At 33.9% G+C, this 15,911-nt stretch overlaps 1 protein-coding gene and 1 long non-coding RNA gene across 2 annotated transcripts; both read right to left on the bottom strand.

The window, feature by feature from the left end:
- Positions 1-716: 716 nt before the first annotated feature.
- LOC139515059 (uncharacterized) lies at positions 717-1,688 on the bottom strand. The gene has a single exon (XM_071304619.1). It carries the CDS (start codon positions 1,686-1,688, stop codon positions 717-719), a length of 972 nt encoding a protein of 323 aa, XP_071160720.1.
- A 359-nt stretch (positions 1,689-2,047) lies between these two features.
- On the bottom strand, positions 2,048-6,932 carry LOC139515876 (uncharacterized). Its single transcript, XR_011662862.1, has 5 exons — positions 6,394-6,932; positions 5,575-5,643; positions 4,177-4,809; positions 3,358-3,426; positions 2,048-2,592 (listed from the first exon to the last, which is right to left on the bottom strand). It is a non-coding gene; the product is annotated as an uncharacterized lncRNA (long non-coding RNA).
- Positions 6,933-15,911: the final 8,979 nt, after the last annotated feature.

Raw genomic sequence — 15,911 nt, 5'->3', positions numbered from 1 at the left:
GCTTCTTACAAGAAGTAGATGATTGTTTAAAAGTTTTTGATCTGTCCAATTGTCATTGTTTGAATTATTTTATTGTTCAAATATCAAATGTACATTTAAACAAAGGGATTGGACAAAAGGCAGTGCCTATACAAATCCTTTCCCATACAAGATGGATTGAATAACATGCATGATAGTATATAATTTTCTGATAAGTTAATAGATCATACGTTGTTGCAGTGAGTCAGGGAGGCAGTTCCTCCACTTCTTGAAGTATTTTTTGTGTATACATATATAAATAACTATGTTAACAAAGTTAAAGCAAGACCTACTGAAGGTGATGTCGAATTTTATACCAAAATAATAAGTGTTGGTTAGGAATCAAGTAGATCATAAAGTGATTTTTACTCAAATTCACAAGCTCACTGCAACAAAGTTGTTCTATTTATATGAATAAAAAGAATTGATTGGCCCTTTTTTGCAATACATAAATAATTTAGTGTACCATCTTATTACATGACTATTAATTTCTTGATTTTTGAAAATATAATTACTAATACAAAAAATAAAATAAAATATACATTGTATATAAATTTATTTGCAAAAAGATGCTAAACACAATTGGTTGTTTTTTGTGTTAAAAGTTAGGTTTGTCTTTAATTAAGACTAAAGAGTGGTACACTGTGGTTATAGGCTGGATTCTAAACAGTATAATCATGATAATATCACATGAAATATTATAAAAATCTTCCAGTTTCATGAATATATTGTTGTACATATGTAAATATCTCTGTGTTTTCATCAATATTTAAGTCTGAGCAACCCTGTAGTAGGACATCAAGATTGACATTTTTAAAGTTACTTATTTTTCGAAAGAGCTCATATCTCTGATAAATGTAAAATGGACAAACATAAAAGAAATGAAAATTATCTTCTACTGGATCTCCACATGCACACATAGAGCTGTCCGACAAATGATCACAGAAGAGATGATCTTTTAGATCACTAGCCTCATTTCTTAATTGGCAGTGGATTATATTAACTTTACGTGAACCAGTGGAAAAGAAAACAGGACAAGGACTTATGTCCTCATTCAGTTTTCTTTTAAATCCTGTGAAGCTTAAAATATTTTTAACTTCTCCATCAAGTGAATTCCACTTTTCAAGAGTATGTGGAATAAAACTGTTTTTATAGGCTGTGGTTCGACACTGAGGAGTTTTAAATTCCCTTTTTTTTCTCAGACCATACTGGTCATTAGTGTTTGTACATGACAAGATATCAGCAGCAATATAATTAGGAATATCTCCAGAAATAGTTTTATGAAGAAACAATAATTTGTTTTTCTGACGTCTATTCTGGAGGGAATCCCAACCTAATTCCTTATATAATTTCCATCTAGGAGTTCCCTTTCGAAGCCCAGTTACAATTCTGGCAGCAGCTTGTTGTACAGACTCAATTAGATCTGATTCTTCTTGTGTGCAGTTGTCCCAAATTATGTTCCCATATTCTAAAATAGGCCTTATAAATGCAATATAAAGTCTTTCAAGAGACTGTCTATCAATCTTATGTTTTAAATATCTCATAATATTAAGACGTTTACAAGCTTTTGAATAAATATCCTGTATGTGACTAGACCATTTGGCATTAGAAGATAAGGTTATACCAAGATGTTTATGTTCTGAGACATTTTCTAGAGGTGCATCATTCATGCAAGTGATGTGACATCAATATTTCTTTTTCTTGTAAAATACATAGATTTGGTTTTGTCTGCATTGAAGGTTACACCCCATTCCCCTGCCCATTGATCTAATGATTCTAGATCTTGACCCAAGGATTCAGCTGCTGATCTCTCATCATGTACAACACAATATAGACAAGTATCATCTGCAAACAGTTTTATTTTGTTTGTAACCGCATCTACTATGTCATTCACAAACAATAAAAACAGAAAAGGGCCCAAGATGGATCCTTGAGGGACTCCTGCATTGACAGTATTCCAGTTAGAAAAAAACCCATTTACTCCAACCCTTTGTTGTCTATCAGAAAGATAACTTTTGAACCAGTTGGCTCAATATCTTTAATTGTTTTTCCATAGGCGATAATGGTAACGTTTTTTCCTGTAGCTCAGTCCATATCGTAAACTTGGATATGTATGATAGCTTGTTTCGAAGCTGTGACATTTTCACATATGTGGTTAAATTTTCGGGGTACGAAGTGAGATTACTTTTTCCGTAAATTAGCAAACCCCGAACATCCTTTTGTGATGCGGCTCCTTGTGGTAAAATATCCCCTTTTTAACACAATAAGTTCTTTGAAAATTTAATACTTTGAACACATTCAATAGCTCCATAGTTTTTACACATTTATTCTATGTTCCTCTACTTTCCTAATCACCACAAATAATTAAGTTCAGTCATTTGTTAAAAATAGAAACATGTCCAATATCACTACACAGAGATTTTTTCTTTACACGTGACTTTTGAGTTCCTCATTTCAAGGCGCATTAGGGATGTTGTCCCATATTGCAATCCATAGTTCTGATTTTTCCAAATATTTTTATGTGATCTTCATCGGTATGACATTCTGAATAAATCTGTGTATTTTTGTCCATTTCTGAAAAAAAATAAAGTTGTTTCAGCACTATAAGGCAATGACACTTTTATCGTTATATTTATTTATTTTGAATACAAAGTGTATGCATAATTAATTTCTAACAGTATACCTTCACTAGTCAAAAGAAGGACAAAACATCTGAATGTAACCTTAAAATACAACACACAGACCCTGTTAAAGCATTCAATAAAATTTTCTGGTGCCTAAAAGTGCATTTTGACAGAGAAATTATGCAAAAATGAAGATTTCATAAAAAAAACACCAAAATACTTAATTATTCTAGCCGGTGGAAACCTGGTATTTTATACTGTAGAAACCACTATAAACTACTGTAAAAGTCATTTGAATCATATAATTAGAGTGCGATGAAGTGCAAATTTTCAAAACTTGGTTCTTTCACATAATTGTATTTGAGAAAAAATGTTTTTTACATGTATTTCAGTGAAAATCTTTTATCAGTGAGATATCGGCATGAGGTTTTTAAAGGAAACATTGTGACATCACACGTAATATGGCGTCATTAAATAACGACATATCAAAATAATGCTAATTATAGTTTGCAGTGTTACATGAGGAACAGTTGCCGCAAGGTTTAACTTGAAATATGGAGTCGAAAAGATCAGTAACCAAGCATTTTCATTTAATGCCAAGACCATAGCAACAGTTTGCATATCAGTATATTTTTAACATACCGACTGTAATTTGAATTGCATAAATACCATAAATAAACAATTTAGAGCTTGCCAAATAAAACAAAATGCTTACCAGTTATTCAGGACCTTTTAAAACCTCTAGTTTGTCATCTCAGGTTAAAAAGTAATGATATGACTGGAACTGAAATAAGACAAAAAAATTACTCAGGCTGTGTTATTATTTGGTTTGAATGCATAAGTATTATTGAGAGAGCAAAAATCAAATTCTTGAACGTTTTATCGCAAAGAAAGAAAAATGCTTCTCCCTTGTGGCTTATCAACCTTCATTTAAATCTTTTATATTAGAAGCAACGAGTGGTAGCTAACTAGCTTAATAGTTGAAAAGGTGCAGCAATATTGTTTTCGAAAGGTTTGTTGACCCTCCCCCTTTTTCACTGAGAAAAGACAATATCTTGTGATTTGCTAGTGTGCATTACAAATAATAATTCATGATTTCTTTAATACATGTACATGTTTGTCTGTTTATTAACTGCCTATGATATCTACTGACTGACCATGGGTCAAATTATTGGATAAAAGCACATGATGATGATGTATTTCACTTTACTCGTATGGAGTGTGTTATCTCCCTTGATTATCAGTTATTCCTGTAAACCGGAGTGATAATTACATAACAAAGACTGTATTGTGTCATGTTTACTTACAGATAAAACTATTATGTTAGTTCATGCCTTTTTCAATTCATAAACAAATTCCTTTCGGATCTCTCGGGGTGTAAACAAAGTTAGAATTGTGCCTAAAAAAAGTGTTCAGCCCCGTGCCTGTAATGCTTTTTAAAAGCGAAAATTTCATCGAGTATCTGCTGGTATTTATCTATAATGGTTATCTGAAATCATCTGGGATATCTGGGTATAAATAAAAAAATACTTACCATCATTTTTACAATTTTCCCGGGTGTACAAGGTGAAATCATCCATAGATCACTCTGATAACTTCTGATTTATCTTTTGTAAATTGGCTCAATATCTTTAATTGTTTTTCCATAGGCGATAATGGTAACGTTTTTTCCTGTAGCTCAGTCCATATCGTAAACTTGGATATGTATGATAGCTTGTTTCGAAGCTGTGACATTTTCACATATGTGGTTAAATTTTCGGGGTACGAAGTGAGATTACTTTTTCCGTAAATTAGCAAACCCCGAACATCCTTTTGTGATGCGGCTCCTTGTGGTAAAATATCCCCTTTTTAACACAATAAGTTCTTTGAAAATTTAATACTTTGAACACATTCAATAGCTCCATAGTTTTTACACATTTATTCTATGTTCCTCTACTTTCCTAATCACCACAAATAATTAAGTTCAGTCATTTGTTAAAAATAGAAACATGTCCAATATCACTACACAGAGATTTTTTCTTTACACGTGACTTTTGAGTTCCTCATTTCAAGGCGCATTAGGGATGTTGTCCCATATTGCAATCCATAGTTCTGATTTTTCCAAATATTTTTATGTGATCTTCATCGGTATGACATTCTGAATAAATCTGTGTATTTTTGTCCATTTCTGAAAAAAAATAAAGTTGTTTCAGCACTATAAGGCAATGACACTTTTATCGTTATATTTATTTATTTTGAATACAAAGTGTATGCATAATTAATTTCTAACAGTATACCTTCACTAGTCAAAAGAAGGACAAAACATCTGAATGTAACCTTAAAATACAACACACAGACCCTGTTAAAGCATTCAATAAAATTTTCTGGTGCCTAAAAGTGCATTTTGACAGAGAAATTATGCAAAAATGAAGATTTCATAAAAAAAACACCAAAATACTTAATTATTCTAGCCGGTGGAAACCTGGTATTTTATACTGTAGAAACCACTATAAACTACTGTAAAAGTCATTTGAATCATATAATTAGAGTGCGATGAAGTGCAAATTTTCAAAACTTGGTTCTTTCACATAATTGTATTTGAGAAAAAATGTTTTTTACATGTATTTCAGTGAAAATCTTTTATCAGTGAGATATCGGCATGAGGTTTTTAAAGGAAACATTGTGACATCACACGTAATATGGCGTCATTAAATAACGACATATCAAAATAATGCTAATTATAGTTTGCAGTGTTACATGAGGAACAGTTGCCGCAAGGTTTAACTTGAAATATGGAGTCGAAAAGATCAGTAACCAAGCATTTTCATTTAATGCCAAGACCATAGCAACAGTTTGCATATCAGTATATTTTTAACATACCGACTGTAATTTGAATTGCATAAATACCATAAATAAACAATTTAGAGCTTGCCAAATAAAACAAAATGCTTACCAGTTATTCAGGACCTTTTAAAACCTCTAGTTTGTCATCTCAGGTTAAAAAGTAATGATATGACTGGAACTGAAATAAGACAAAAAAATTACTCAGGCTGTGTTATTATTTGGTTTGAATGCATAAGTATTATTGAGAGAGCAAAAATCAAATTCTTGAACGTTTTATCGCAAAGAAAGAAAAATGCTTCTCCCTTGTGGCTTATCAACCTTCATTTAAATCTTTTATATTAGAAGCAACGAGTGGTAGCTAACTAGCTTAATAGTTGAAAAGGTGCAGCAATATTGTTTTCGAAAGGTTTGTTGACCCTCCCCCTTTTTCACTGAGAAAAGACAATATCTTGTGATTTGCTAGTGTGCATTACAAATAATAATTCATGATTTCTTTAATACATGTACATGTTTGTCTGTTTATTAACTGCCTATGATATCTACTGACTGACCATGGGTCAAATTATTGGATAAAAGCACATGATGATGATGTATTTCACTTTACTCGTATGGAGTGTGTTATCTCCCTTGATTATCAGTTATTCCTGTAAACCGGAGTGATAATTACATAACAAAGACTGTATTGTGTCATGTTTACTTACAGATAAAACTATTATGTTAGTTCATGCCTTTTTCAATTCATAAACAAATTCCTTTCGGATCTCTCGGGGTGTAAACAAAGTTAGAATTGTGCCTAAAAAAAGTGTTCAGCCCCGTGCCTGTAATGCTTTTTAAAAGCGAAAATTTCATCGAGTATCTGCTGGTATTTATCTATAATGGTTATCTGAAATCATCTGGGATATCTGGGTATAAATAAAAAAATACTTACCATCATTTTTACAATTTTCCCGGGTGTACAAGGTGAAATCATCCATAGATCACTCTGATAACTTCTGATTTATCTTTTGTAAATTGGCTCAATATCTTTAATTGTTTTTCCATAGGCGATAATGGTAACGTTTTTTCCTGTAGCTCAGTCCATATCGTAAACTTGGATATGTATGATAGCTTGTTTCGAAGCTGTGACATTTTCACATATGTGGTTAAATTTTCGGGGTACGAAGTGAGATTACTTTTTCCGTAAATTAGCAAACCCCGAACATCCTTTTGTGATGCGGCTCCTTGTGGTAAAATATCCCCTTTTTAACACAATAAGTTCTTTGAAAATTTAATACTTTGAACACATTCAATAGCTCCATAGTTTTTACACATTTATTCTATGTTCCTCTACTTTCCTAATCACCACAAATAATTAAGTTCAGTCATTTGTTAAAAATAGAAACATGTCCAATATCACTACACAGAGATTTTTTCTTTACACGTGACTTTTGAGTTCCTCATTTCAAGGCGCATTAGGGATGTTGTCCCAGTTAAGCAAATTACCCTTTATTCCATATTTTCTTAACTTATATAGAAGTCCCATGTGCCATACACGATCAAATGCCTTTGACACATCACAAAAAATAAATCTGACATCTTTCCCTTTGTCAAGATTTTTTACAATCTCATCATATAATAAAAGTAACTGATTTATAGTAGAGTCCTTGTTTCGGAACCTGGACTGTTGATCAGTTAATATTGCATGATCATGTATATAATTATGTAAATACTTAAAAATAATTTTCTCCAATATTTTGCTAAAACAATTAGTAACCGAGATAGGTCTGTAGTTTGAAACATTGACCTGATCTCCTTTACCCTTGTAGATAGCTGATACATTAGCCAATTTCCAATCACTGGGAACTGTTCCTGATTGTAAGCTTTTATTAAATATGAATGTTAGAGGTGTAACCAGTGATGGGAAAATTGCCTTAAGAAACTTTGGAGGTAGCTTGTCAGGTCCAGCTGGTTTGTTAATATTTAAAATTTGGAAATGGTCAATTACATCCTGCTCTGTAATCACTATGTCAGACAGCTCATATGGTGCCAAAGGTGGGACATTAGGCAATTGAGGTTCTGTGTCAAATCTAGATATTGAGCAAAAATAATCATTTATGGCTGTTGCTTTCTCAATGGGGTGAATAAGAATCTCTCCATTTACCTTAATGGGAGAATTTTGACTCTCTTTATTTTTAAATTTGCAAACACTCTTAGCTATTCTCCACCACTTCCCTGGTGGGATTGATTTATCGACTAGGGAATTATGCAAGTTAATCAGGTACTGACGTTTAGCTTCTCTTACTAGATCAATCACTTCATTTCTAAGTTCTTTAAATTTTTTCCAGTCTGAAATTAAATTTCTTGATTTAGCTTTTTTGTAAGCACGGTTACGCTTTCGCATTTTAACTTTAATACTGGTTGTGATCCAAGGTTTGTCCCTGGGTCTCACCAATACTTTTTTTTTGGGAATATATGTGTCCATGACATGATGAACTTCTTGGTTAATTAGACCATTTATCTTATTAATGTCATGAACATTTTTAAAGCATTCACACCAGTTTTTTCTTTGTAAATACATGTTTGCTGATGCATAGTCACCACTCTCATAGTCATAAACTACTTTTGAATAAGCTTTTTGTCTAGCAGAGGATAAACTAAGATTATTCATATATATAGGGTCTAAGAGTGTTGCAGTTGAGGAGGTTATTCGAGAAGGTTCCTTAACAAAATTTTCTATGCCATATCTTTCACAGATTCTTGATATCCTACTAGTCGGACTTGCTTTTAGTTAATCTATGTTTAAATCACCAAGCAATATTACATTTTTATCAGTATCTATTACATTATCTAAAAAAATTTCAAAATGGTCAAGTGATGTGACTGGTGCATTTGGAGGTCTATAAAAACATACAACTAAGAATCTACCAGTTTTTGTTGTAATTTCAACACAAACTGATTCTAATTCAGCTATTTCTAAGTCACTACGGCGTTTACAATGGAGACTGTCTCTTACATAGATCAAAATTCCTCCTCCACCGTCCAGTTAACCTGTCTTTTCTAAATAAGTCAGGATTATGAAAATTTGGCATTACCAAATCAGTGCTTCCAACATTTGCTTTCAGTTTTGTTTCAGATACACAAATCACATCACATTCACCTAGTTCTGAATGAATTAAGTCAGTTTTATAACGTAAGGAATTAACATTAATACCAGCTATTTGAATATTTTGATAGCTATATCTTGATGAGTTTGGTCCAGGATTTTGTTCAATGTCATTACTTTGTAGTAAGATTAATACAATAATAAGACTAAAAAATAAGTTGGAGATATATACAGTTCTGATACTAGGTTTATCATCAATATGGACATTATAAAGTGGTAATAAAGTATTATCCATGATCACTAATAAATGAGTTAGTAAGCATACTACAAATTATTTTGATAATGCCCATAAAGTTTGTCACATTAATATTATACATACTGTTTGACAGCATAAGTCTACAACCATAACCACTCTGTGCTGGTATTTGAATGGATAAAATCCAGCATTTATTAGTTCTCAATAAAATAAAAAATGATTGAAAGAGAAAAGGAGAAGGGGGAGTACTCACTGCATACATGTAACACACCAAAAACCAGACATGTTGGAGCTTTATAAACTGGGTCATGTCTAGAGGTACATGCAGCTAGGGATAAATAGGAAAAGGATTGTACATTAAGTTATTGCATGTGTGTTATGATGTTCGATGATAAAAAAAAGGGGAAAGTATGCCAATGGAATTGTTTTGATTTCAGTCTAGAATAAATTTTAGATCCAAATGACGGTATGAAAAGACTCATCGAACCGGAAATTTGATATTTTGCCGAAACTAGTACAGAGAGGAATAACTCAATTTGTAAAAATGGAATAAAGGAAAAAAGAATTTCAATTTAATTGTGGAGTTTGCCTTGATTAATATATGTATAGAATTTATGTAGTTAGATTAGCATTAGATATAATATAATTCAGATTGTCTTTGAAATATTATGATGGGCGTCAAGTTGGTTACCTATTCCCTATTCCCTATTCGTTACCTATTCCCTATTCCCTATTCGTTGCCTATTCGTTACCTATTCCCTATTCCCTATTCGTTACCTATTCGTTACCTATTCCCTATTCCCTATTCGTTACCTATTCGTTACCTATTCCCTATTCCCTATTCGTTGCCTATTCGTTACCCGTATTCCCTATTCCCTATTCGTTGCCTATTCGTTACCTATTCCCTATTCCCTATTCGTTGCCTATTCGTTACCTATTCCCTATTCCCTATTCGTTACCTATTCGTTACTTATTTGATTTTTAATATCCTTCCCCCTTTTTAATTATGGCATGGAATAGTTTAATATGGCTGCCGTTACCATGGAAACGGCACAATTGTGAAAAAAATAAGTTTTTGGTTTTTGGTAAACTGTTTGGATATGCTTCAACTCAGAATCATCATATTTTAAAACAATGTAGGTGCCCACTATATACAGGTGTTGGATGATTTTGGCGATCATTGGAACTACTATGTTGCCATGGAAACTACACCAAAATTTTCAAAATTCTAAAAATGCTCAAAATTCATGAAACTTCACAGTAATGATGAGCAACATTGGAGTTGGAATTTCCAAAATAGGTCTTGTTACCATGGAAACAATGCAAAAAGGTCAAAAATTTCAAAAATAAGAATTTTCCGCAAACTGGATGAAACTTTACAGGAATGGTAACTGGCATAGGCAGAGTTTGATTTTGAAGTTAGAATTTTCAAAATGGCCGCCGTGACCATGGAAACAGCAAAAATATCAAAAATTCAAAATGTTCAAACTTAATGAAACTTTACAAAAATGTTACTAGACATCAGTAGATGCTCTCTTTGACTTTGGAATTGTCAAAATGGCTGCCGCTCACCTGGTAATAGGGGGAAGGGGTGCCTTCCGTTATTGCTAGCAATTACAAATCTAGTTGTTAATAGTCTTACATATATAATAGTTCTGAACTGGTTGAGGTAAAATGATCTTTTTATGACCTATTAATATGTGTTTGTGCTCAACCGATCCTTTTACTTCATGTTCGATACGCATTTGTTCCTTACTTGTTTTTTATACGTTCTACCTTTTAACTGCTTTATGTCCGTATGTTTGAAGATGGATCTTGGTTCGACGGGATGAAATCACCGTGTTAGCGCTTGCGTAAAAACGAAGATGTGGTATGATTGCCAATGAGACAACACTCCACATTAGACCAAAATGACACAGAAATTATCAACTATAGTTCACTGTACGGCCTTCAACAATGAGCATAGCCTAAACCGTGTAGTCACCTATAAAAGGCCCAGACATGACAACCTCATACAATTCAAACAACAAAACTGACGGCCGTATTTCATATACAAAAAAAACAAACGGAAATATGTAACACAAAACCAAACGATAACTACTTAATTTCAGGCTCTTGTCTAGGGACAGGCACATGCTTACATAATGTGGTAGAGTTAAACATGTAAGCAGGGTGTACATCGTTTCGGAGCATGCTATTACCTTGTTTAATTCGTTCCATCACTCGCTTATAATTCGCTTATAATACGTGTATCTTACGTTGCACCTTTTAAAACATGATTTTCAATTGTTTTGTTGTCTCTGGTGGAAGATTTGGGCTCTTAGAGGTGATATAACTCTATAAGTGCATTTGTATCCGTTCCAGCGGTCGGATAATACCCTGTTAAATATTCGTTACTAATTCGCTTTTAAAAAGTTTGTTGTACGTTGCACCTTTTAGAAAAGGATTTCCAATTGTGTTCATATCTCTGGTGGTAATAATGTGTTCTTATAGATGAAATACCCCTATAAGCGCATATGTACTCGTTCCAGCGATCGGTTAATACCCTGTTACCTATTCGTTACCTATTCGTTACCTATTCACTTATAGTACGTTTGTTGTACGTTGCACCTTTTAGAAAAGGATTTTCAATTAAATTCATATCTCTGGTGGTAACAATGTGTTCTTAGAGATGAAATGACCCCATTAGAGCGCATGTACCCGTTCCAGCGCTCGGTAAATAACCTGTTACCTATTCGTTACTTATTCGCTTTTAATGCGCGGGGTATACGGTGCACCTTGAAATAAATCGTTTTTTAATTGTGTTCAGGTCTCTGGTGGTAAGAATGTGTTCTTAGAGATGAAATTACCCTATTAGCGCGCATGTACCCGTTCCAGCGCTCGGTTAATATCCTGTTACCTATTCGTTACCTATTCGTTACCTATTCGCTTATAATACATTTTTTTATACGTTGCACCTGTTAGAAAAGGATTTTCAATTATGTCCAGGTCTCAGGTGGTAACAATGTGTTCTTAGAGATAAAATGACCCCATTAGAGCGCATGTACCCGTTCCAGCGCTCGGTAAATAACCTGTTACCTATTCGTTACCTATTCGCTTTTAATGCGCGGGGTATACGGTGCACCTTGAAATAAATCGTTTTTTAATTGTGTTCAGGTCTCTGGTGGTACGAATGTGTTCTTAGAGATGAAATTATCCTATTAGCGCGCATGTACCCGTTCCAGCGCTCGGTTAATAAATACCCTGTTACCTATTCGTTACCTATTCGTTACCTATTCGCTTATAATACATTTTTTTTATACGTTTCACCTGTTAGAAAAGGATTTTCAATTATGTCCATGTCTCAGGTGGTAACAATGTGTTCTTAGAGATGAAATTACCCTATTAGCGCTCATGTACCCGTTCCAGTGCTCGGTAAATAATCTTGTTACCTATTCGCTTTTAATGCGCGGGGTATACGCTGCAACTTGAAATAAATCGTGTTTTAATTGTGTTCATGTCTGGTGGTAACAATGTGTTCTTAGAGATGAAATGACCCCATTAGAGCGCATGTACCCGTTCCAGCGCTCGGTAAATAATCTTGTTACCTATTCGTTACCTATTCGCTTTTAATGCACGGGGTATACGCTGCAACTTGAAAAAAATCGTGTTTTAATTGTGTTCATGTCTGGTGGTAACAATGTGTTCTTAGAGATGAAATGACCCCATTAGAGCGCATGTACCTGTTCCAGCGCTCGGTAAATAACCTGTTACCTATTCGTTACTTATTCGCTTTTAATGCGCGGGGTATACGGTGCACCTTGAAATAAATCGTTTTTTAATTGTGTTCAGGTCTCTGGTGGTAAGAATGTGTTCTTAGAGATGAAATAACCCTATTAGCGCGCATGTACCCGTTCCAGCGCTCGGTTAATACCCTGTTACCTATTCGTTACCTATTCGTTACCTATTCGCTTATAATACATTTTTTTATACGTTTCACCTGTTAGAAAAGGATTTTCAATTATGTCCATGTCTCAGGTGGTAACAATGTGTTCTTAGAGATGAAATTACCCTATTAGCGCTCATGTAACCGTTCCAGTGCTCGGTAAATAATCTTGTTACCTATTCGTTACCTATTCGCTTTTAATGCGCGGGGTATACGCTGCAACTTGAAATAAATCGTGTTTTAATTGTGTTCATGTCTGGTGGTAACAATGTGTTCTTAGAGATGAAATGACCCCATTAGAGCGCATGATTTTCAACCATATTTGTCAGGGTTCTCCAAGGAAAATATGTGCAAAAGCAGAAACATGTAAATACTTTAATTTTATATAACAGATGCTATTTATTATTTATGAAAGGATACTGTGTTTTCTTTGATGTAAATGTTGTGCTCAGTTTTAAATCTACACTCTTAGAAATTTTACTAAAGCTGTATTGAATTTGATAAATAGCAAGATAAGGACAGTAGCCCTAAGTAAACCATTATAAATATATTTAATATGATTGCTTATATTCATATGCTGTTATGTAAATAAATGCATGTACAGTTGTTAGTTGTTTAGATATATTCCTACACTGATTTCTGAAATGGATAATGCACCAGGAACATTACACATCTCTGTTTTCTGTTTGATACATCATATATGTTATAACATATGCCACTTATTTTAAAGCCGAGAGACAGTGATAGGCAACCTGTTCTATCTTCGTTTCTACAGTATCTAAAACTCATAAAAGAACAGCTACTTTAAAGCAATATAAGTAGTTTATACAAGGAGGTAAAATCAATAAAAACTGAACTCCTAGGAAAATTTGAAAAGGTATGTCCCTATATAATCAAATGACAAAATCAAAAGCTTAAACAAACCTAAAGTAATTTTATTAATTGCTTACAAAACCAGATCATCTTTCTTTATTTAAACTTCATTATGTTCAATCATTTTGACTCTGACAAATGACAAATCAGTAAATAAAACCAAAAGGAAACAGGGTATCAGTCAAACACATAAAAAAAACATGACAACAGTGAAATTTTACTCATTAACAAACGTCTTATAAGTGAATAGGTAAAGAATAGGAAACGATTAGGTAACAGGGTATTTATCGAGCGCTGGAACAGGTACATGCGCGCTAATAGGGTCATTTCATCTCTAAGAACACATTGTTACCACCAGAGACACGGACACAATTTAAAATCCTTTTCTGAAAGGTGCAACGTACAACAAACGTATTATAAGTGAATAGGTAACGAATAGGTAACAGGGTATTTACCGAGCGCTGGAACGGATACATGCGCGCTAATAGGGTCATTTCATCTCTAAGAACACATTGTTACCACAAGAGACATGGAGACAATTAAAAATCCTTTTCTAAAAGGTGCAACATACACCAAACGTATTATAAGTGAATAGGTAACGAATAGGTAACGAATATGTAACAGGGTATTAAACGAGCGCTGGAACGGGTTCATGCGCTCTAATAGGGTCATTTCATCTCTAAGAACACATTGTTACCACCAGAGACATGAACACAATTAAAAAACGATTTATTTCAAGGTGCAACGTATACCTCGTGCATTAAAAGCAAATAAGGAACGAATAAGAAGCAGGGTATTAACTGAGCGCTGGAACGAGTACATACGCGCTAATAGTGGTATTTCATCTAATAGAACACATTATTACCACCAGAGATATGAACTGAATTAAAAATCCTTTTCTAAAAGATGCAACGTACAACAAACGTCATATAAGTGAATAGGTAACAGGGTATTTATCGAGCGCTGGAACGGGTACATGCACGCTAATAGGGTCATTTCATCTCTAAGAACACATTGTTACCACAAGAGACATGGAGACAATTAAAAATCCTTTTCTAAAAGGTGCAACATACAACAAACGTATTATAAGTGAATATGTAACGAATAGGTAACGAATAGGTAACAGGGTATTAAACGAGCGCTGGAACGGGTTCATGCGCTCTAATAGGGTCATTTCATCTCTAAGAACACATTGTTACCACCAGAGACATGAACACAATTAAAAAACGATTTATTTCAAGGTGCAACGTATACCTCGTGCATTAAAAGCAAATAAGGAACGAATAAGAAGCAGGGTATTAACTGAGCGCTGGAACGAGTACATACGCGCTAATAGGGGTATTTCATCTAAAAGAACACATTATTACCACCAGAGATATGAACTGAATTAAAAATCCTTTTCTAAAAGATGCAACGTACAACAAACGTATTATAAGTGAATAGGTAACGAATAAGTAACAGGGTATTTATCGAGCGCTGGAACGGGTACACGCACGCTAATAGGGTCATTTCATCTCTAAGAACACATTGTTACCACAAGAGACATGGAGACAATTAAAAATCCTTTTCTAAAAGGTGCAACATACAACAAACGTATTATAAGTGAATAGGTAACGAATAGGTAACGAATAGGTAAGAGGGTATTAAACGAGCGCTGGAACGGGTTCATGCGCTCTAATAGGGTCATTTCATCTCTAAGAACACATTGTTACCACCAGAGACATGAACACAATTAAAAAACGATTTATTTCAAGGTGCAACGTATACCTCGTGCATTAAAAGCAAATAAGGAACGAATAAGTAGCAGGGTATTAACTTAGCGCTGGAACGAGTACATACGCGCTAATAGGGGTATTTCATCTAAAAGAACACATTATTACCACCAGAGATATGAACTGAATTAAAAATCCTTTTCTAAAAGGTGCAACGTACAACAAACGTATTATAAGTGAATAGGTAACGAATAGGTAACAGGGTATTTATCGAGCGCTGGAACGGGTACATGCGCGCTAATAGGGTCATTTCATCTGTAAGAACACATTGTTACCACCAGAGACACGGACACCATTGAAAATCCTTTTCTGAAAGGTGCAACGTACAACAAACGTATTATAAGTGAATAGGTAACGAATAGGTAACGAATAGGTAACAGGGTATTTACCGAGCGCTGGAACGGGTACATGCGCGCTAATAGGGTAATTTCATCTCTAAGAACACATTGTTACCACAAAAGACATGGAGACAATTAAATATCCTTTTCTAAAAGGTGCAACATACAACAAACGTATTATAAGTGAATAGGTAACGAAT

The sequence above is a fragment of the Mytilus edulis genome, chromosome 3, assembly GCF_963676685.1.
Source record: "Mytilus edulis chromosome 3, xbMytEdul2.2, whole genome shotgun sequence".
Classification (NCBI taxonomy): Eukaryota; Metazoa; Mollusca; class Bivalvia; order Mytilida; family Mytilidae; genus Mytilus; species Mytilus edulis.
This window is presented reverse-complemented; position numbering and strand designations above follow the sequence as displayed.